The 22,885-nt window shown below is 43.3% G+C and overlaps 1 protein-coding gene across 1 annotated transcript in view; it reads left to right on the top strand.

The window, feature by feature from the left end:
- The window catches only part of DLEC1 (DLEC1 cilia and flagella associated protein), a 535,808-nt gene that overhangs the window by 363,263 nt on the left and 149,660 nt on the right, over positions 1–22,885 (top strand). The window contains exon 26 of the mRNA XM_069211058.1: positions 8,083–8,150. Within this exon, the coding sequence (XP_069067159.1) occupies positions 8,083–8,150 (68 nt within the window). The remainder of the gene's footprint in view (positions 1–8,082; positions 8,151–22,885) is intronic.

Genomic DNA, 22,885 nt, shown 5'->3' on the forward strand with positions numbered 1-22,885 from the left:
TTTTAGCCCTGAGGAGGTGGCAGTCCCCAGGGCTGCGGGGGGCACCCGTCCCCCCACATCGCATGCATGAAAATCTTCACCCCGGGTAGGTGGCAGTCCTTGGGGCATTGGGAAGCCCAAGAGGGGGCCCCATGTGCCCCCTCCTTATTTCTTGCATGCCCCCGGGACTTGGCCCACCCGGGGGCTTAATGAAAAGGGAGAGAAACTGCCCTTTCATTTTTTTTTTAAACGTCAGAAAAATCTGCAGACCTGGCTCCGTGGATTTTTATGACGTTTAAAAAAATGCTTTTAAGCCCTTGTGGGGTCCCTCTGGACCCTAGCACTTGAGTTAAGGAGTGAGGATGTCCTTACCCTGGCCCTTTTTCTCCTTTTTACTTTTTATTTTCTGGGACTCGGCTGAAGCTACGGCAGCTCAGAGAACTGGCACAATAGTAATAGTCCACTAGTTTTTAAAGCCTTGCGCTACATTATACCTGTGCCGGGTATAATGTATGCAAGGGAGGCATTCCCCCGCTAGGAGGCCCGCAGAAATGGCGCAGTGAAACTGTAGTGTTCTGGCTCGCGGCATCGGCGCGCGGTGTTTTCTTTTATCCGCGCGCCGCTCTCGCGAACCGGTTCGGCACGAGACGCGTTCTGTCAACGCTCCGTGACGAACGAATTCGTTTTACAAAAAGATGTGAAGAGAGCGTCGGAAGAAGCTGGACAAAGGAGCTTCCCTGTAATATGTTGCTAGGGTGGTTTCTATTATAAATAAATCCAGACGAAAACCACTTACGTTTGTGCGGCTTCATTACTACATTTGTGGCGACGAGGAGAAAGAAACCACCCAACGAACCCACAAGACAAGATTTCCATTCGTCGTGAGCAGCGCTGTGAGTCTAAACCTCGCCCCTACAACTAGAAAGCTAACCTTAAGACTCTAATTCTGTTTTTTTTTGTGGCCACACCAACAAAGCCTCATTTTACAACTAGAGCGCTAACTTCTTTTTGTGAATTTGTTGAGGAACAGAACAAACACCATTTTTTCTTTTACTAAATATTTCTGAACATTTATTTTTTAAAGCAGAAGACTTTTTTTAAATTGTTGATTGTTACCTACATAAAGTATTTGCTCTGGAATCAGTATGCAGGCTGTTACACCTCCACCACCTTTCTTAGAAACTCCTGGTGAACCACCTATCACATGGAAACGTTGGTTTGATGCTTTTGAAACATATTTAGGAGCGTTAGGAGCTACTAGATTTAGACCAGAAAGAAAGAAATGTCTTTTATTACACTCACTTGGCTTTGAAGGGAGATCTACGTTTAAACATCTACCAGATATACACACACAACAAGACGAAGAACTTGATGAATTCCAAGAAGCAGTTAAAAAACTGGAATTGAGGTTCAATGAGCCCCCGAGTTTAGTCGTTTTAAGACATAAATTCTTCAAACGAACACAGAAATCTAATGAAGACATTGATACGTACATATCAGCTTTAAGATCTTTGGTAGCTGAATGCAAATTTGATAATTTTAGTGATCAGCTTATAAGAGACCAATTTATTTGCCACTGTTTGGACAAAAATATTCGTCAGAAGCTCTTGACTTTGGGGAATCCAAGCCTTAATGAATGTATCAGAATTGCTAAAAGCATTGAAACTTCTGTACGATCAGTGAAGGAACTTTAAGACAAGCCTCAAGATCATGTCTACCCTGTGTACAATAAAGAGTCTCCAGTCTTTAAAAAAAAAGGAGATTCCTTGAGAAACACCAACTCTAAATTGTTTTTTTCACAATCCAACTTTTGTTTCAGATGTGGAAATAATTTTCACAAGAAAGGGAGTAAACCTTGTCCAGCAAAGTTTGTTACTTGCAGATTGTGCAACAAAGTGGGCCATTTTGCTAAGGTTTGTCAAAGCACCAATGGTAACAAAACTAATGTTGGTGCTATCAAAGACGAAGCTCAGGATTTTCAAGAAAGTGATCTCGTCTCTGATTTACAAGACATGGTGTTAGTTGTTAATGATGATGTGGTCAAGTGGCGTGATCCTTCAGACTGTGTTGATCCATATGTGGAATTGAGCGTTGGAGACAAAGTTATTCGTCTGTTAGTTGATTCTGGTGCACGAATTACAATGATCACTAAACAACTTTTTCAAGATACGTGGAATGATAGAATTCTTCATCCTCCAGACAGATCTCCTGTGTCATACGAAGGACGGAAAATTTACTTGTTGGGATATTTTGAAGATGTTCTGAAATTCAAGGGGAGCGTTATCTATGGAAAAAGTTATGTAGCTGTAAAGGGTCTTAATATCCTTGGTTGGTTTCATCAAGGATTGTTCGGTATGATATTAAGACCGGGTACACGCGAGCAAGTTCTCGCCGTGAGAGATTCAGATATGGTGGAAGATTTATTAAACGATTTTCCCAAAGTCTTTTCTGGAGAACTAGGGAAAATTAAAGTTTTTAAGCACAAAATTAAAGTGAAAGAAGGTGCCCTGGCTATTAAACACAAGATGAGGGGAGTACCTTTTAGTGCACGGAATGATTTGGAAAAGGAATTGATTTCTTTAACTAAGTCAGGTATTATTGAACAAATTGAGTCTTCACTTTGGCTTTCTCCTTTAGTCGTTGCTAAAAAAAAAAATGGAGAGCTTAGGGTATGCATAGACTTACGTGCTCTGAACAAAGAGATTTGGGTTGATTCTCATCCCTTACCGAAAATCAATGATTTGTTAGCTCTTGTTGCTGGTGCTAAGTTTTTTACTAAATTAGATTTAGCATCTGCCTACCACCAAATTGAATTGGAACCTGATTCCCGACATTTCACCGCTTTTGTTTCACCGTGGGGAACCTATCAGTATTGCAGGTTACCTTTCGGTTTAGCATCAGCTGCGTCTGTGTTCCAAAGAGTAATGGAAAGTTTACTCAAGGGTATTGATAGAGTAGCCATATTCCAAGACGATGTATTGATTTTTGGGCTGGATCGTCAATCTCATGATGCCACACTCAGACAAGTTCTGTCTATTTTTCTACAACGAGGAGTTGTGTTAAAAAGGGAAAAGTGTGAATTCCTCAAAGAAGAAGTAGAATATCTGGGTCATGTGATTTCTAGTTCTGTTGTCAAACCAAAACCTGGGTAGGTTCAAAACATTCTCGATGCGCCTCCTCCCGCTGATAAAAGTGGCGTTAAAAGTTTTTTAGGCCTTCGTGAATTCTATTCACGGTTTATAAAGGATTTTGCTTCCAGAGTCAGGTCTATCTCAAACTTACTGAAAGCGAAAGTAGATTTTAATTGGAATAGTGATTGCATTGAAGCATTTGAATGGATTAAACTTCAGCTTTCCAAATGTGTGGGACTGAAACCGTTTAATCCTGAGCTGAAGTCTGTACTCACTGTTGATGCCAGTAATGTGGGTTTAGGTGCAGTTCTTACGCAACAAACCCCTGATGGTGAAAACACTGTGGGTTTTGCTTCCAGAGTCCTTAGAGATTCAGAATGCCTGTATTCGGTTATTGAAAAGGAGCTCTTAGCCTGCTGGTGAGCGATAGAGAAATTCCGCACTTATCTCTGGGGTACTAAGTTTTTGCTCCAGACAGACCACAAACCTCTCATTTTTATATTAAGTGGGAGGAATGTAAAAAATTGTTCGCCCAGGATTGCAAGGTTCTCAGCTCGTCTCCTTCAATTTCAATTTGATATTCAGCATATTTCTGGTGGAAAAAATGCACGAGCTGATTTTCTGTCTAGGTTCCCTGCGGTTTCCCCATCTCAGGTCTTAAAAGATGAATGTGACGATGAGAGTTGCATAATAGCTTCTCTTGAATTGGATGATGCTGGTCCATTTTCTGAAACAAAATGGATTTCGGCTACAGATAGTGATCCTGTCTTGAAAACCGTTTCTAAATTTATCAGTGAGGGGTGGCCTAAGGAGAAGTCTTTGGAACCGGGTATTCAGCCTTTTTTTTAAATTAATGAAGAATTATCATTGGAGGGCGGATTGGTTATGAGATCGGACAAATTGATACCTCCTCATGTTTTCAAACAACAAATAATAACAAAAGCCCATGAGGGACACCTAGGTTCGACTTTCACTAAACGTAAGGTACGTTCATTTTTCTGGTGGCCCCAAATGGATACAGAAATAGATAATCTAGTCAAGGGTTGTGTTATTTGCGCATCTAGCGATAAAGTTCTTAAAACATCTGTACCACCCTTAATGCCCATTGAACTGCCGGAGAGACCCTGGGTGAAACTAGGTGTTGATTTGATTGGTCCTTTTTACACCCTGCCGTCAGATGCTAAGTTTGCTTTAGTCCAGTTAGAGTATTACTCAAAATGGCCGGAAGTTAGATTTATTAGCGAACCAAATTCAAAAGCTGTGGTGAAATTTATTAGAGATGTGTGCATGAGGGAGGGTTTCCCCGAATACATTGTTTCTGATAACGGCGTGCAATTTGTTTCCAATGAAGTGGAACAGTTTTTCAGGAGTAGTAGTATTAAACACCTAAAAAGTTCTTTGTTTCACCCTCAAACTAATGGCCTTGTAGAACGCTTTAATCGGGTCCTGGGTGATTGTATTAAATGGGCCATACAGAATAAAGTTGACATTCACTCTGCTACTCAATCAATGTTGTGGTTCTATAGGACTACACCCCAATCTTCCACTTTGGTTTCTCCTTTCGAATTATTACGAGGAAGGAAATCAGCCACTGAGTTTAAGCCTGCGTGGATGTTCAAGTTATTGAAACAAGAGGTGTGTCTCCAAAGCTTGGATCATTTTGTGAGAAGGAATGTAGCAAGGGCTCAAATTTCACAAAAACTCCATTATGATGAAAGGAGGAAAGTGTCTGATTTGGAGGTGAGTGCGGGAGATTTCGTGAAAATCAAATTTGGAGGTTTCATCAAGAAAGGTGACTCAAAGTTTTCGTGTCTGGTTTTAGTCAACAAAGTATGTGGAAATGCTGTCAGGGTTGAGGGTGGTCATTGGTGGAACAAGTCTAAGGTTGTGAAAGTTCTTTCTCCAGCCAATATGAGCCTGTTAGTTGGTGAAGCTGAGCGTCATAAAAATTGTGATTTTCAGGATGATGGTTCGAATGAGCGTGAGGGTGCAGGCAAGGTTTGTGATGATTTCTCCATGGTACGCAGAAGTACTCGTATAAGACGTAAGCCTTACAGATTTAGATGAATATATGTATTGTTATTTTTTTTATTCCTTTGGAATATTGTTGTTATAAATTCAATTGTTCTTTGCCTCTCGTTGTTTTATGTTTCTTTTCATGTTTTTTTGTTTTTTGTCAATATTTATATTCCATTGTAATTGTCTAAATAGAGTTGTTTAGTACAACTAGAAGTTGTATTAGTGCTATATTCTGAGTGTAGTATTTATAGTTCTCCAATGTACGGTTATATGTTTTCTCTTCCTTTTAGTTTTTTTTTGGAAGAAGAAAACCCATGTAGTGTTCTGGCTCGCGGCATCGGCGCGCGGTGTTTTCTTTTATCCGCGCGCCGCTCTTGCGAACCGGTTCGGCAAAGGACGCGTTCTGTCAACGCTCTGTGCCGAACGAATTCTTTTTAAAAAAAGATGTGAAGAGAGTGTCGGAAGAAGCTGGACAAAGGAGCTTCCCTGTAATATGTTGCTAGGGTGGTTTCTATTATAAATAAATCCGGACGAAAACCACTTACGTTTGTGCAGCTTCATTACTACAGAAACCTTCAAGATTTCACAGCATCATTCTTGCATAATTTTTTTACACCTGCTCAACGGCAGGCGTTAAAGTGACACTAGGCTGTTTTGAATGGACCTCCCCGGGTTTTGCTGGACTAGCATCAACATTTTTTATGCTAGTCCAGCAAAGCTCCACAACTGCATCAGAAATTCTGATGCAGCTGTGCTAACAAGTGCCATGGTGCGCTGTATTGTAGCTACAGCGCTACCATGATGTCGTTAGGGGGCTCAGGGTGGCACAAGCAAACTGGTGCATCATGAGCGATATGCCAGTTTGTTGCATTGAGGCCCTAAGCTTTTAAATGAAATTACACCATTTGCTTCTTTTTCATAAGATAAGTTGGTATATGCAATAATGAGCTTTTGAAATTTCAAAAATACTAATGTCTATATTTTAGATTCTTAAGATTATACATGAGAAATGGAAATGAACAAATAGGCAATATTTTAATGTGTAAGTTTTTTAGCATGTTATTTTCCACAAAATATCCAATTTTTTTCTATTAATGTTGTATGTGACATTGTTCAGTTTGTGAAGAATAAGTTACCAGTTTCTTTGGCTAGGGGCCTAATTTAAATCCTGGGGGTAACGGTCCCACCCCTGGTTTTCTGTAGGAAAACCAGTCCGCCCCCTTGGTGGCGTGCCCACCCGATTTAGATGTTGGCAGGACCATAGGCGAAGGAGCGCCGGAGTCCCGCCGACTCCACCAACAATCTCCAGCAGCCTGAATGATGAACAATGTCAAACATTTATCCCCAGTACAGAGATCTGGGCCTAAATCCATTATTTATTTGCTACCCATGCCATTCCAGTTTGGACCCAGCCATATACAAATTAGTCTTGACCCATGGATGTATGGCAATGTGTGTTTCCAGTATATTCATGTTGTGTTATGGTGGACTGGCAATAGACATAAGTGCGTATATAGTGAAGTGTGTAGTGCGTTGGGACACTTATTGCTAGGGCACAGTGTGTGTGGGGGGGGGGTGGTGTGTGTGTGTGTGTGTGTGTGTGTGTGTGTGTGTGTGTGTGTGTGTGAGAGAGAGAGAGAGAGAGAGAGAGAGAGAGAGAGAGAGAGAGAGAGAGAGAGAGAGAGAGAGAGAGAGAGAGAGAGAGAGAGAGAGAGAGAGAAAGAAAGAAAGAAAGAAAGAAACTTACCTCTATTTCATGGCCAGTGCCATTGTAGTATGTGGGTCCAGCGACGGTCTCCCTCCATCAGCAATCCGGCACCAGTACACCGCAATCAGGACTGTAACATCTAAATGGGATCGGCAGGAAATACCAGCCTAGTGACTAGGAAGAGCCCTCCATCATTGCAATCTTTGGCTCAGCCACAATATATTTAATTACAGCCGGCAGAACACTGTCGACTTGAGTCTTTTTGGGTCTGCCACAGATTGGCGGTAACACCGCCAGCACTAAATCAGGCCCTAAGTTTGAAACTTTAATTGAGATGTGACAATGAAGGAAGTCAAGTGGCAGACTTATGTTGTTGATAACAGTGAGCACCATCCCAAAATACAATATGGAGACGTACAGTTTTTTGCCTTGAAAATTGACCCCCTGTGGTGATGTAGGTGTATTTCGCCCAGGCTTCACAGCCAACATAGGAAATCAACATACTGCAGATATTTCTGAAAACAGTGCGACTTGTCTGGGTGGCACTACGTTTTCTTACCCAGAAAGCCCTGTAAAGGTTAAACTTTGGTTTAAATCACTAATTTCCCTCACATTTCTGTGAGGGAAAGTTTAATAGTCTGCAGGGATTCACAGAATTCGTACCATACATGATTAAGCAGAGTGGAATTCTGTAAGGGGACCTCACAATCATGCAATAAGAATGTAAAGAACAATTTCAGTGTTGATTTGTTGTTGCAGTTTTCACTGGGAAGTATTTGTCTTAACTCTATTTGTCAATAACGTATTCATGCTACAGCACCAACAGCACATCTTTTCACATTTACAGAATGCATTGAGACTTTACAGACTTGCAGAAGTACAAAACAATAGCTAGACAAAGTATATACAGAATGCGCAGCATTATAAATCTGAGCTGGGTGGTGAGCTAGGAATGTACATCACAGCTTACAGTCGGGACACTGTTAGCTGTGTCGAACGACAGGCCGGTTGTGGAAAATTGCAGTACTTTGCTGCACATACCCTAATTTTATCACCAGGACTCTAGTTGAATAGGGAAGCCCTTAACCTGAGGGATGTTAAAATACAATCTCCGTAGACTTTACATAAATGCTCCAGACGTTCCACCCTATTACACGTGTCATGTTTTGTGAACAAAATTATGAAACGTAATCAATTCATAAATAATAGAGATTATGTGGTGATATGATTTACTTCTTCTTTTAGCTCCACAGGCTCGATTTTGAAAAAGTCACCACACCTCGCAGCACATGACGCCAACAAAGCACAATCTGGTATGAAAACATTTTCATAAAATGTGTCTTTGTCAAAATTTTTGATTTTGTTAATCATACATCAAAGCTATAAATATATATTGACACCAACTACAATATTTCACCACATAGGGGTATGCTATTCCGTCCCTGTTATTGTCATTTTCACTGTCTTAGTTCCAGCATGTACGCTAGCCATGCCTTCAGTATAACCGATATGTCAGTCAAGGTTTTTGATTCTTGACATTTGTCTGTCTCTACAGAGCCCTTCAATGCAAGGGACTGGGGAATATTGCTTTGATCCATGACACCACCATCCAGCCTAAATCCCTGGTAGATCACAGGTTGGTTTGTATCACGTATATTCTATATAACGTGCACCCTTATCTTTGGGGAACTCAAATTTACCACCATTGAATCAACCAAAAAGTGATATGTACCTTCAGAATCACGTTTGGTTTGACCCAGTTTATCACAAGACTCAAATGGATTCAAGCCTGCACATGCTGCCACACAATCATTTCTCTCTATGAAAAAATGTGCATAATAGAAGTAAACAATTATCCAGATCCTTTGCTCTCAAAGCTTCCATCATGCAATTTAATAGTAGAGATGCTATGCCAAAGGAAAGAAATGCAAGCTGAGGGAATCTCCTGTGTAGTCCAAAGATTGGTACCGCTTGAGTTCCATCATTCATAATTTGACCCATAATTTAGTCATACTTCAAGAAGACATCCCTGAGAAGGTGGATTCCTTTAATTTCGATGTGCCTCTAAACCACCCAGATACTGGACTCATTTTGAGTTACGGATGGCCACCTGTCTGTTTGCTATTTTCAGATTGCTGATAAAGCTGAGGGGTACTTGTAGAAGCTTTCTATTATTCCTTTGTGATTTAGCTTACTAATATGATGAGACGTTTATCAGACATGTTTTTGGATAACTACTTGGGTTTTGATGGTATAGACCAGACCAGAGTCCCATGAAATTCCATCCTGAATCCTGCTGCACCGCGGCATCAGAAGCTACCTTTTACCACCCCTATCAAACTTATTAATTTCCCCCCCATTCTTTGGGGGAAAGGTGTGAAACTCAGCTGCATTCAACCTTCTGAGTCATTCATGAGACATATTTTAACTTCCGACATCTTCCTTAAAATTAAGAATATTGTCATATGCAGCTTATCATGGCACTGGCCAAAGGGCTTTTAAGTGCTGTTTAATACCTGGGAGAGTTTATTTGTGCTGCATTGGATGGTGTAGGAAGCTGGCTCTCTATAGTGAGCTAGAAAGAAGTACACTGTGCAGAGAGTTCAGTGAATCAGTGGTTTGTTTGCAGAGGTAAAAGTAGATAGGTCTAATGCTCAATTTGTTGTAGTGTGGGCGAGCAGTTACGCTGATCAGAGAATCATGTTAAGCATTTGTTGTAATCACAGAGGCAATAAATGAGACACACACTCAATGAAAAACTCTGAGACCAATTTAGAAAAATAACATTTTCTTTTACATATGCTTTGAACCAAAGAACTTTGTTATAAGGTAAGCAGGTTTGAAAAAAAAATACTTTTCAGTTTCAAAAATCGACACCGCAGTTTTCAGTCTTCAATGTTAACCTATGGGAGGAAAACAAGAATGTAGTTTTGCAGGTAAGTACTCGACTTACACACCCAGTCTTTGGGGTTTCAGGTCAACACCAGGCAAGGTTCGAATCAGTACCAAGAGTGCACCCACAGTGGCATAGGGGCGGCCGGGTATTGAGGTCAAATTTAGGATCAGGTGCTCAATGTTAACCAATGAAGGCTGGGGGTGAACGAATATGGGCTGCTCAAAGATGAGTAAAGATGTGCAAGGGTTCGATCTCTTGGGGTTAAGGAAAGCACAATGGGGTTCACAAGGTAGCCCCAAACTTACACCCTCAGCGGCAAGGGGGTGGTTGGGTGCGGTCAGGCACCCAACAAAGTGTTGGGTGCCCAATGTTAACCAATGGGGGAGATCGGTTTTGGAAAGAGGCTGCAGGCTCTGGTCAGGAGGCTGGACGAAGAAAACCCACAGCTGCCCAGGTAAGTTCTGATGTTGAAGGACTCAGGGGCACCATTGGTCCAACTCCCCAAGATCCCTGAGCTCCAAATGTACGGGTGTCCTTTGACGTCGGAAAACAACTTACCGGGCGTTTGCGGTCAGGTGGAGTCTCTGGATTGAGGCTGCAGGCTTTGAGGCAAGAGTCCAGGATGGGGCAACCCACAGTGGACTTACGCTAAGAATCACTGGGGAATATTCACAGGACTAGTGGGCCACTCGGGCCATGGGCCTCAGCTGCTGAGGTGGGTCCGGATGCGGTTTCGCTGTACCTCAGGGCAGAGTTATTTTTCTTTAAAGTTGGTTTCTTCTTGAACAGGTCCGCTGTTCTAGGGAGAGTCTTGATCTTTATTGAAGGCAGATGGTCCCCTCAAGGCTTCAGAGGTCACTGGGCTGCAGGACAGGTCGTCTTTTGGCGCAAGTTCGTTGAGGGCTGCAGAAAGACCAGAACGGCTGGATCCAAGTCAGTAGGTGTCTGCAGTCTTCTCTGCTGGTGCGATGCTGTAGTGTCAGGCTCTTCTTAGGTCATCAGGAATCTGAGTTCTAGGGTTCAGGGTGCTGAATGTAGTGTTAGGGGACACGGCACACAGGCATTGGGCCACGTCATGTTTTCATTTTATCTCTGCACCAAGACACGCAATTTGTAATGGCAGCACTATATACAGTTGGTGAGACGGTCCTTGTGGGTGGCACAATCTGTACTGCAGTCCTCTGGGTAATTCTTTAATGCCCCATGCCCTAGGTACCAATGGTACCATTTAGTAGGGGCTTACAGTGGCAACTAAAGGGTTTTCCAATTGGAAAAATGACTGTACAGTTTTGAGAGAAAGAGATCTGTTTAGCAGGGACCCATTGCACTTTCAGTCGAAGTTGCACCAGAAACCTCGCACAAAGTAGGGGGTAACCATGTCAAAAGAGGCATTTTCCTACAAGTGGCCTTCAAAGTACACACAACTGTAGAAAATCTTACCCAGGAAGACCTTCTCATCTAGGTTTGGAGAGTTGGAAATGTGTGACCCACCTTTTACGCAAATTAGCTCCAAAAGGCAGTCAATGAGCAACCTGCCAACTCTTCATGTTTTGCACGATATACCTAAACATCTCTGTAGAGATTCACCAAGAGGTATATTACTTTGTAATCCAGCCTGTCAAACCATTGGATCGATGTGGGCTCCTGTTACCTTTGTTGACACAGACCCTAGTTTCTTTTGTTGACTTGGTCGTAGTCAAGATTTTGGTACGTGGACCTGGAAAATCCAGCAGCTAGTCCTGAAAGCCTTTCAGAATCTTTCAGTGTTTTTACTGGGTCTTTGATACAACCTTTACTTCAATAGAAGATATAAAGCAATGCTCCCGCAAGCTGTTCTTTATCTAGAGCTTTCAGTCGCTTGCATGAAATTCATCAGTATGAGCTTATGCACACCAGTCTGAAGACCTAGGATGCCCCCTGTCAAAAATAAGTCTATCCTCTTCCAGCTCTTCATTCAGGCTGGCTGGTACTTTGCCTTCTAATTTTGGTTGTTTATTGCCTCTACACATTTTCTTAGTGGAGGTGTCCAGTCTGGAATTCTTACCTAGCTTTTCCCTAGTCTCTGGGTTATCATCTTCTGCTTCATATAATGCAAACATAGCAAACAAAAAGGTAGCAATGGCAAAAAGGTAGCAATGGCAAAAAAGATGCACCTCCCAACAGTATACAGGTAGATTGATCTTATTTCAAAGTGTCTACCCACGGTGCTATGTGGTTGTCTATCCTGCTACCTACAGGTAGAAGTATGTATTAGTTAACATATAATAAATTCAGAACATTGCAACCACAGCACTCTCTTTGTTCAGTACATGTAAGAAATTGTCCATAACATGAGTCTCAGACCAATCCGTCTTGTGTTGCCAGGTCTTCTTTTATTATGAAACTTTGTTTCAGTTCATGTATCCGTATAGTTCTTCATTACAGTTGTTTAGTATTAGGCAGCCAACACGTGTTTCGTACGAAAGTGACTTTATCAAGGTTATGGGATATATAAATGAACATATGTACATGGAACAAGTGTACAGGATGGACACTAGCTTAATGTCATGTGACTTCCCAACAATAATCACTGGCATGCCTAGACCAAGTGTGATATAGAAATATGTAAAAAAACAAATATTATATAAAATATATAGGAAGAAAAATAAATATAGTACAAAGTATGCCCCCGTATGTGTATAACGATCCTAATATGAAGGATACAGTTCGTGCCAAGACAGATTTAGGTAACTACAAGTCAGAGTAGACAGTCCCTTAGGTGACAATAGAAAGAAAATGTTTAGAAAGGACAAGTCACTACTTTCACCTTCCATAGTTTTTAGTGCTCATTAATTCCTGATAGTTGGTGGAGAAGAAAAGGTATCAGGGTCTTTTTTCTATTATGCTAACCAATGAGTGTTCCAAAGGTCCAAGGGAAATTTATAATGATGTCTAAAATAGCACTTCACTGATCAACAAATCCGGTCAGGGGGTAGTGTACTCAAAAACGTTTGCCAGTAGAATGGTCAGTATGAAGGATATTATAGGAGATATGTCCTTGAAGTATTAAATTCAGAAAAATATTGTTTTTATTCTTATTAATAGACACTGGCCATGATAAGCCCAGTGATCTGTAAGTAAAACAAAGAATGGGTAATAAGTAAGTTAAATCTGAAAGAGTTGTAGCAGGTCGTACTTCAAATTGATATTACAATATTATTGTGGTGTGAAGGAGAAATTCAAGTTTAACCAAATGCTTGTTATCATACGGAGGCGCTAGACACAGTCAGCAGGTCATGACCCAGAAAGAATAATTAAACAGTATCAGGAAGGAATGCAGAACAGGGGAATAAACCCATGATGTGATACTAATTGGAAAGCGGTCACGATCAAAATTTCAAAGTGAAACCAACTATAAGTGATGACAGGTTGAGAAAGCATAACTCACCCGTCTCGTTCTGTATACAAAACACAGTTGCTGTGGTGATGGCAATAAAGTCGTATTACCTTGTGTCAGAATGCTCTTATTTGAGAACGTGCGAGTCCATTATCACATTCCGAGACCTGAGCCATTAGGGTGATGTCTATTATCAAAAATGCACACAAGAAGAATATAACTTACTGTATCTCCTGCCGCCCGGCATTTTGGAAAAGGACAAAGAAATAGATACACCGATAACCTCAATGCAGGTGAAAGACTAGCTTTGAAATCACTGACTCAGAAAAAAGGATATTGTGATTAGAGAAGCAGCTAAGGGAGGCAACGTTGTTGTGATGAACAAAAAAGATTACATGACCAAACTTGATAGACAGCTAGGTGATAAGAAAGCATATGTACTCCTAAAGGGTAATCCACTAGCAGATATCACACACACATTAGAGAAGAACCTCACACACTGGAGGGACTGTTGTTTAATTTTGGATCTTGAGTATAATAACATGCTTAACACTGCACTGCATGCTCCATGTATTTATATACCCCTAAGGTACACAAACCTGGTAAATTTGCCCCAGGTCGACCCATCATATCTGGGATTGGCTCCCCTACGGAATATATTTCTGAATATATTGATTCATTTTACAACCATTGGTACGCAACTTACCTTCCTACATTCAGGATACTAGGGATTTACTATGTCAACTTGAGAATGTTGAGGGGACACAGGGATGTAAATTTGTGAGTTTGGATGTTGATTCACCATACACATCCATGCCTTTGGAAATAGGTTTGGAAGCATTAACTGACATACTGTATAAGAGGAATGCAACTTTGTATGAACACACATTAATGCTGATTGATCTTATACGTCTGATTCTGGAAAACAATGTATTTTTGCATAACGGCAAGTGGTATAGACAAGCTCAGGGTGTGACAATGGGGGCAAAATTCTCACCTTTGTACGCAAACCTGTATATGGGTCACTTCGAAAGGCAACATCTATGGACGGATTGTCCACCAGCCATTCTACAGCATATCCTATTTTGGGGTAGGTATATAGATGACGTACCGGTCATTTGGACCGGTACTGACACAGATCGGGAAGCTCTGATCGAACACCTGAATCAGAACTCCTATATTCTCCTTTCACACATCATGTAGGCATACCCAGTATTGAATTTCTTGATGTAACTCTATATGTTGTAGAAAACAAGATACTATCTAAAATGTACAGAAAACCAACGGCATGCAACTCCATCTTACATAACACTCAGTGCACACCCAAGCACACAAATTAACACAATCCCATATGGGGAAATGTCCAGAACCAGACGTAACTATAGTGATGACAAGGTTTTCAACCAGGAGTTGGACTTTTGAAACAACGTTTTAGAAAAAGGGGATACCCTAACTGTAAAAAACTGTAAACTTCGCATTTGTATAGCGCACTACTCACCCGTTAGGGTCTCAAGGCACTGTATGCATACTGCTGTGAAACCCCTCCTGGCTTTTCCCTGTGAGGCACCCACTCCTGGACAGCCCCAGGGTGAAGCCAGGCATCCAAGCGCTGTGAGGGCCGTTGTGGAGATTAAGCAAGCTATTGGCCAGAGTTACAGAGTGGGACCCATTAATTAGATTAGGCACTGAGGCGAGAATTATCTGGTCCAAGGGAATTGGGCCAAAGACCCACTGAGGTGGGAATTGAACCCTGGTCCCGGCCCAGATCTCTACATCAGGGTCTGCCACTCTAACCATTGTGCCACACTTCTAACCATGTACTCTCCAGAGCTAAGAAACGTATCATGGCCATTGAACGTAGGGCCCTACTAATTCGGAAAAAGCGCACAACGTCTAAAGGGACTAAGCTGTCTATGATAACCACAATGTGGATTGTGCACGACAGTAAGCATTCTTTGAAGTGTTCACCACAAGCGTCGCGCTCTGACGGTCAGGCAACTGCCACTGATGTCGACTGTGGAGGGCATCCTTATTGGAAATTATATCTCAACTGAGCTTCCACCTTACCTTTAATTTGTCAACAGGAAGCAAACTGTCCCTGCACCAGAACCCTCACAGGCTACTGCCAACTTGTACATAACTCTGCAGTTAAAAACATGAATGCCTATGAACATATTCCAGGCAGAGGCAAGCTATTCTCTATTAGCTCTCCCACTCATTCTCTTTCTCCAAGGAAACTGTTGATCTCTAGAATTAGCCACTTGCTAGTTGCTCACTTCAGAAGACTACAAGATGCTTTTGGTGGTAGTGAAGAGTTACAACCCAAATCCTTTGTGTTTGCTGTAAACCCTGTCAAGGAGATTTAATAGAAACACAGGACACTCTAACTAGGACCAGATGGACTCCATATTCCAGCCTGCTTTGTGGCCCCAGGAGGCGGCCATCTTGTGCATCACCTGCTCCCACTTGCCAGATCCAACGAGGTCTATAAAGCGTGAGGGGGCATACCGCAGGGCAGGACACGCTAACCAGGACCAGAGGGACTCCATATCCCAGACTGCTTTGTGGCCCCAGGAGGCAGCCATCTTGTGCAACACCTGCTCCCACTTGCCAGATCCAACGAGCGCTATAAAGCGCAAGGGGGCATACCGCTGCGCGGGACACACTAACCAGGACCAGAGGGACTCCATATCCCAGACTGCTTTGTGGCCCCAGGAGGCGGCCATCTTGTGCAACACCTGCTCCCACTTGCTAGATCCAGTGAGCGCTATAAAGCGCGAGGGGGCATACTGCAGCGCTGCCCGTGCCCAGGCAAGGCCCAGGCCAAGGGCGAGCCCATCTGTGCCATTCTCGTCCGACTGAGGCCAGGCAGGGCCACTCCCCTGAGTGTGGTTCTGTTTTTCTGCAACCCCGAATAGTTTGCCCCCTTCTGGTCCTCCGGTTGCAAAAAGCAACCGAGGGCGGGGCTGTGGTTGGGGGGAAAAAGCATAAGAAAAATTCCAAAAAGTCAGGCTGCAACAAAGTACTTGACCGCATTGATGAACTCCTAGTTGATTGCGGGGAAATATTAGCTCTTCCATCCGGTGCAGACCAACCATTGAGTCCCAAACCATGCCCCACAACCCAACCACCGAGCAGGAAAGCATATCTGATATGTTCAACAAAGCCAGGGTAAGGATGAGGACCAAGATCAGCACAGCGCCCCTTAACCCTGCAGAGCCAGTTCCTAGCTCCGGCTCCCCTCATGACTCAGCAATGGTGCCTCCTCCCTCAACCATCCCCTGTACCAATCATTTTCTTCTGTTATTATGTCCCTCAGACCCACCTACAACTCAGGATCTCGCAGCTCCACCTGCTCAGGCTAGGGCAGGTGGTTTCCCTAATAACCAGCCATCTTCCCCCCCCCCCCCCTCCCCCCCCCCCCCCAAAATGACGACTTTGTAGGTAGCATACAAACACTCAGGGCAGAAATAGCAGCCCTTAAGTGTATGATAGGCGACCTTGCAGTTACAGTTGGGTGCCTTATGGAAGAGAGAGGGAGAATAGCTGGGGAAAGAGCCGCCACCCCCAGTTCTGACCAACATCGCCGCTCTGGCACCATCTGTTTCCACCATGTTCCATCATACAAAATACCATGGAGGCCCCCCAGGTCCACCACGTGAGGACTACTTTTCTACGACCTTGGTCGAAGACCGTACATCGGGTCCCCGTAACCAGTAGGTGTGCAAATTAAATCTCCCTTCACCAACCCCCAGAACAAAAGTTTCAGTTTCCCACCTCTCACACTAGCGGTGGGTTGCCACCTTGGCAGTACACATGTTTTCCAAGACCACCACTCTTCCCCCTAGGAAAATCTTTATGACCAACCTGCCCAGATCTAGCTCTTGGGGGGGAGGGGGGGGGGAGATAAGGGGCAGGCACCTTGATGAACAAAGTCACCCACTGGAATCAACACAGTAGAAGATGTCTCTCAGTAATTAGAAAAGATATTCTTATGGCCAGACGGCACAGGTCTCTGAGCATTCCGTTTGACTACATTGAGCTTCTCCTAGACAACAGGCAGCTAGCCTATGAATTAGTAGCCTTAGACCAAAGAACTAACCCATGGACGGGTCCACTATACAATTCAAACTCAAGTCACCCACCCTATTTTGCGTGCCACCCTCCCAAGTGGCTTTAAATGATGCCACAGTCTGTTCCAAGATAGATTGACCAACAGAGCCCGATGTGCAGGCTTCCAATGATAGACCTGATAGCTGCACAAGCTCTGACAATTGCCTCCGCACCATCAGCCACCCAGCGGACATCTCCGATCAGAGAATTAGGATGGCCCGCACTGCTTCTCTCAATATCGTTGCACCAGCCACTCTAGATCATAAGGCAAACGCCCTCCCATCGCCCAACCCCATGACTGTCGGGTGGGAAGTAAAGATTGTCTCCTGGAATGTGGCAGGTAGCAAATTCAAACTCCCGTTGCCTCATTGGAACACCTTTATCGACCACCACGACATATGTATCTTTCAAGTGACCTGGCAAATCGAACCTGCCAACAAACCTGGCTATGCAACCTATCACATACCTGCTGTTCCCAGCAAGGGGGGGCATCCATCGGGGGCCTCCTAATGTGGATGAAAATCGTACTGCAGTGCGTAGTGAAACTGATAACCACAGATAGCCCTGATATTCTTGGTATCAGTCTCAAGGGAATAGGGTCCGCTGTCACCGACATTTCAACATCTATGCCAGGGGGTTAAGGATTGGTGCCCAATCACTCTGTCACCTTGCAGTCTCTAGAGACCCAATTGGGTGAAAGACCCTCCAAGCATGCCCTCATTGTAGCGGGGACTTCAATACCACCTTCGAACCCCTCGGTCTGGACCACATTGGTGATTTCAGGGAAGAAGATAATATATGGCACATACCTAGGCTGGAGCTTCCCCCATTAAGAAGTGGCACTTGGCTGCCCTGCAACTAAATGCCCTGACCCTTGGCCATGGCCTGAGGGCTGTAATTGGAAGAACCAAATTTGACAAGCATGCTGTCCACACGTTCACTGGCACACAGGGGAAGAGCTGCATTGATTATATACTGATGGACCTTAGATACTGGCACTTGGTAGATGACATGGTAGTCGGACCCAATTGTACAGTGACCACAATCCACTCTGTCTTACTTTAGAGCCTCTGTGGGGTAGGGCGCCCATTGCAACAACCACTGCCAAAGTAGCCAAGGTGGTCCAGGTTGAGAACAGCAAACGGTGATTTAGATGGATTAAGGTGATCCTGCGAGACAACCTTCTCTCTTCCATCGATTTAGACCTGATACACTGCGTGGCATTGCTATCCACGACGGGAGAAGACGTGGGAAACAGTTCCTCGCTAATCGAAGTAAACACCGAGTTTTTCAAAAGATTGGAACAGCTACTATCTTTGCCAGTTGCCCACAACACTGGCAGTGCTCCTCACTGTGAGGGTGATAACCGGTACAATCGAGACTGCCGGATGGTACGAACAAATTTAATCAGTGCAATCAAACAAAAGGATGTCGCCCGAGTTAGGACTCTGCGGAATCTGTACAAGCAGACACAGAACAAGGCCAGGTAGGACTGGGATGAGGAAAGATGGAGACTCTTGAAGGTTGCATATAAATGCAGGGGTTCCATATCCTTTTGGCTTATGGTAAGCAAAAGAAACCAAAAGGGAGCCCCTGCAATTGGCAACAATATCCTGCCCTCAGACTAGTTCCAACACTTCAACTCTCTCTATAATGTCAAAAGCCAAGTCGCAACCATCTCTGTCCTTCCACTTCCACCACAGCCGAATACCACCCACGGGGATTGTTTGTTCAACTTGGGAGATATCCGAGATGCAATTAAAACTATAGTTCAACTGAAAACCACTGGCCCCAATGGCATTCCTGGTGACCTTTTTCTTCACAACACCGATGAATAGCCTGAGTACATCCTTCTCTTATCCAAAGCAATTGTTAGGGGAGCCCCCATTCCCAAGTCCTGGAGGGGTGCTGAGATAATACCCATTTACAAGAAAGGCGATAAGTCCCTACCCGCCAACTATAGGCCCATAAGCCTCATCGATACAGCGCAAAAGGTATTTTGCCGTACCCTACTATTGAAAATCCAAGATTGGATTTCTGAGAATGACATCCTGTCACCATTCCTGGCTGGTTTCAGGTCTAAAACAAGCACCATAGATCAGGTGTTTAGGTTTCTGCTTTTGTATTGGAAGGTTGTAGTGATCGGGAAGGGGAGTCTCTACATGGCCTTCATAGACCTTAAATCTGCATTCGATTTGGTCCGTAGAGGTAAACTTTGGGATGTCTTCAATGAGATGGGTATGTCCCCAGGGCTCCCGACCACAACAATTCGACTACATGAGGCCAACTATGCAAAAATACGCTGGGGGAACCAGGGCGATCTAACCGATCCGATCAAAGTAGTCAAGGGCATTCGGCAGGGCTGTGTACTAGCTTCAAATCTCTTCTCCCTCTGTTTGAAGTAGGTCACCCAACACCTCGCCTTGCAGCCCTCTGACGCACCAGCCTTAGGCAACGAAAAGATCGCAACACTTTTATTCGCAGATGACACTCTGATAGTATCCAAAACCCTGATGGGCCTCCAAACCTCGCTGAGTCGATTTGACGATTTCTGCTCCAAGAGAGGCTTGGAAATAAACACCTCTAAAAGCAATTTCATGGTCATTAACCCTCACAGGTCATATTGGGGGAACCATTCCCTAGGCATGTCTAAATTAGAACAAGTTACCACCTTTGAATACCTGGGAAATAAACTATCTGACTCAATGTCTTAGAAAGCCCATATCAACTCTGCATCATTAAAATTTAGCCATCTAGTGGGCGTCCTACTAAGGGAGCACCATGCATCAACTAGACGACCAGTAGCTGCTGCTCTCCAGATTTAAAATATTAAGTCTGTTAGCGCAGCACTTTACGGGGCCGAACTCTGGGGCTTTGAGGATGTAAAGGAGCTTACCCGTACTGAGAATACGTTTATGAGAAAGCTCAACTCCCGGCCCCCGAGCACCCAGTTTCTTCCTTTGCACTTGGATCTGGCCCGCAAACCACTAGCTGCCATAGTCGGTCTCAGACCGCTGTTGTTTTGGAGGAGAATGATGGCAACTCCCGAACTTTCCTCCTATGCCACCGCGTTTAGGGGCGTTTGTTCCTTGGACACCTCCAATAAGATCCAGTGAATCCATTCAGTTAAGACAGCATTGGTTGCCATTGGGATCGGTTACTCATGGAACTCTTCATACACAGGGCCACCACCGACCAAAGAAAGAGTGAAGTCTTGCTACTGGGAGTGGGTAACCCACTCTATATCTCGCTCGCTGTCATTAGGGAGACTAACTATCGAGTTTCTGTACTTCAAGTCTACCTGGTTGCTAGAACCTTACCTGGACAGCATTCGTGATCCAACCGATAGGAAGCTCTATATGCAGTCAGATTCGGTTCCCTCCATCTCAAAACCTTTACCAGCAGATGGCAGAATAAGGCCCCTAGTAACAAGTTATGCCCCTGCTGCAAACTGCACTTTGCATGCCCATTCTACGCTCCCCTATGAAGGAAATGGCTCAAGCCAACCTGCAAACGGCTTGGGACCCGAAATCACGCTGCAGCCATGAGAATTTTAAAATCAGACTCCAGTCTGCCGATTGCCATTGCAGTTGCCAAATGTCTAGGAGGAATGTGACACATCAGAAGGAAATTGACTGAGACTGCCTAACCCTATGTTCCAACAGTCTTACATGTTCATTTCTGCACAATTACTGTATCCCAGAACTGTGTTTTGCCACACTCCTCTTTTATTGGACAGCATTTTGTGCATTATCATGGTTTATTTATTTTTAGCCATGTTTAATTCTGTGAATTGTAAGTTAATATTTATTGTGGTGTGATGTGACTTTTTGGCACTGGATGCCAAAATAAAGCTCATGACGATGATAACCATATATAGTACAGCTAGCACTTTAGTGTGCCGCATCCTCAGACGACACTGGCACCTGTTACAAATGGATGCCACCCTAGATAAGGTCATTAATAAAAGACCCTCAATGGTACATAGCAGGGACATTACCTTGAGAGAAAAACTATGCCCCAGTTATGTTGCACCTGACACACAAGAAAAACAGGAGGCATGGTTGCCCATAAACCCTAAAGGATTATGTAAATGTGGGGGATGCATTTGCCAATTTGCATTGAACAAAACGCTAACATTTTCCTACAACACTAAGGAGGTACTTCACCTGAGAGAATGTATTAACTGTAACACTAGATTTACTGTCTATTGCATCATCTGTGTGTGTGGAAAAATATACGTGGGCAGCACTATCCATCCACTCAAAAAGCGGATTCAGAAACATATTAGAGCCATTCATAATGCTAACCCTAACTATCCTATAGCTGTTCACTACGATATGATACATAGCAATACAGAAGTCCTTAACATCAAATTTCATGGTATCACACATGTTCCCAGTAATCAAAGGGCTGGGGATCGAAGAAAAGAACTTAGGAAACAGGAAGCCAGATGGATCACTAGACTACGGGATGTAGAACATGGACTAAATTTAGACAGGGAACTATATGTGTTTTTGGACTAATTTAACTTTTTTTCCACAAATAGGAAAACATGGGATTGAGTAGTGGCAACTGTATTGATTGTATACTTATATTTAATTATTTACTGGTCTTTTAACTGTAAAAAAGTGGGATGTTCATATGACAGTATATGGAAATAATGTTACTAGGTTTACGCAGTTACTTACTGGTACCTTCACTCTTAATTATGCTAAATGTGTAAATACATATATATTAGGAGGTCATTTAAACATGTAACATATTCTTTCAGAACTTTACCTCAAAAGAATCTTTTACTTGCCTGTACCGGGTACACTTTCAAATGTGTGTTTAACGGTTTGAAACTTTTGCATATCACCCATCACCGTCTTCATTTTAGGTGAGCATTGAAATGCATACTCTTCTTCCTATCCAATTGAGCTCCTTCCTTGACTTACTCTCCATTAGGAATTTCTACATCAAGATGGCCCCGTCCTTTTTGGGGTCTTTGTTCCTAATTTAGATCTTTATACCATTCTTCCCTTCGAACGTTACACTATATGCACAATGCGTATTATTTACATGTTATGACACTGTTAATGACTGTGCGTAAAATGCCTTTCTGCATATCATACCACTTTTAAATTAGTTAAGTGCTTGCTTCCCTCAAACTTTTTAACAGTTTATCACTTTAAGATGGCCGCCGGTATGGACGTGGGTTAGTTGTCCCATTTCTATCACTTCTCAACCAGTACTTAAGCCTACACCGGTAACCGTCTTGACTGTTTATTGCCGACAGCACGTAGACAAAACACTGGACGGCAGGAGATACAGTAAGTTATATTCTTCTTGTGTGAATTTGTGATAATAGATGTCACCCTAGGGGGCTCAGTTCTCGGTATGTGACACTGGACTTGCACGTTCTCAAATAAGAGCATTCTAACACATGGTGATACGACGTTATTGCATATACATAACGAGACGGGTGAGTTATGCTTTCTCAACCTGTCATCAATTATAGTTGGTTTCACTTTGAAATGTTGATCGTGACCACGTTACCATTTACATATCACATCATGGGTTTATACCCCTGTTCTGCATTCTTTTCTGATACTGTTTAATTATTCTTTCTGGGTCATGACCTGTTGACGGTGTCTAGCGCCTCCGTATGATAGCATTTG

Source organism: Pleurodeles waltl, chromosome 10, assembly GCF_031143425.1.
Source record: "Pleurodeles waltl isolate 20211129_DDA chromosome 10, aPleWal1.hap1.20221129, whole genome shotgun sequence".
Taxonomy (NCBI): Eukaryota; Metazoa; Chordata; class Amphibia; order Caudata; family Salamandridae; genus Pleurodeles; species Pleurodeles waltl.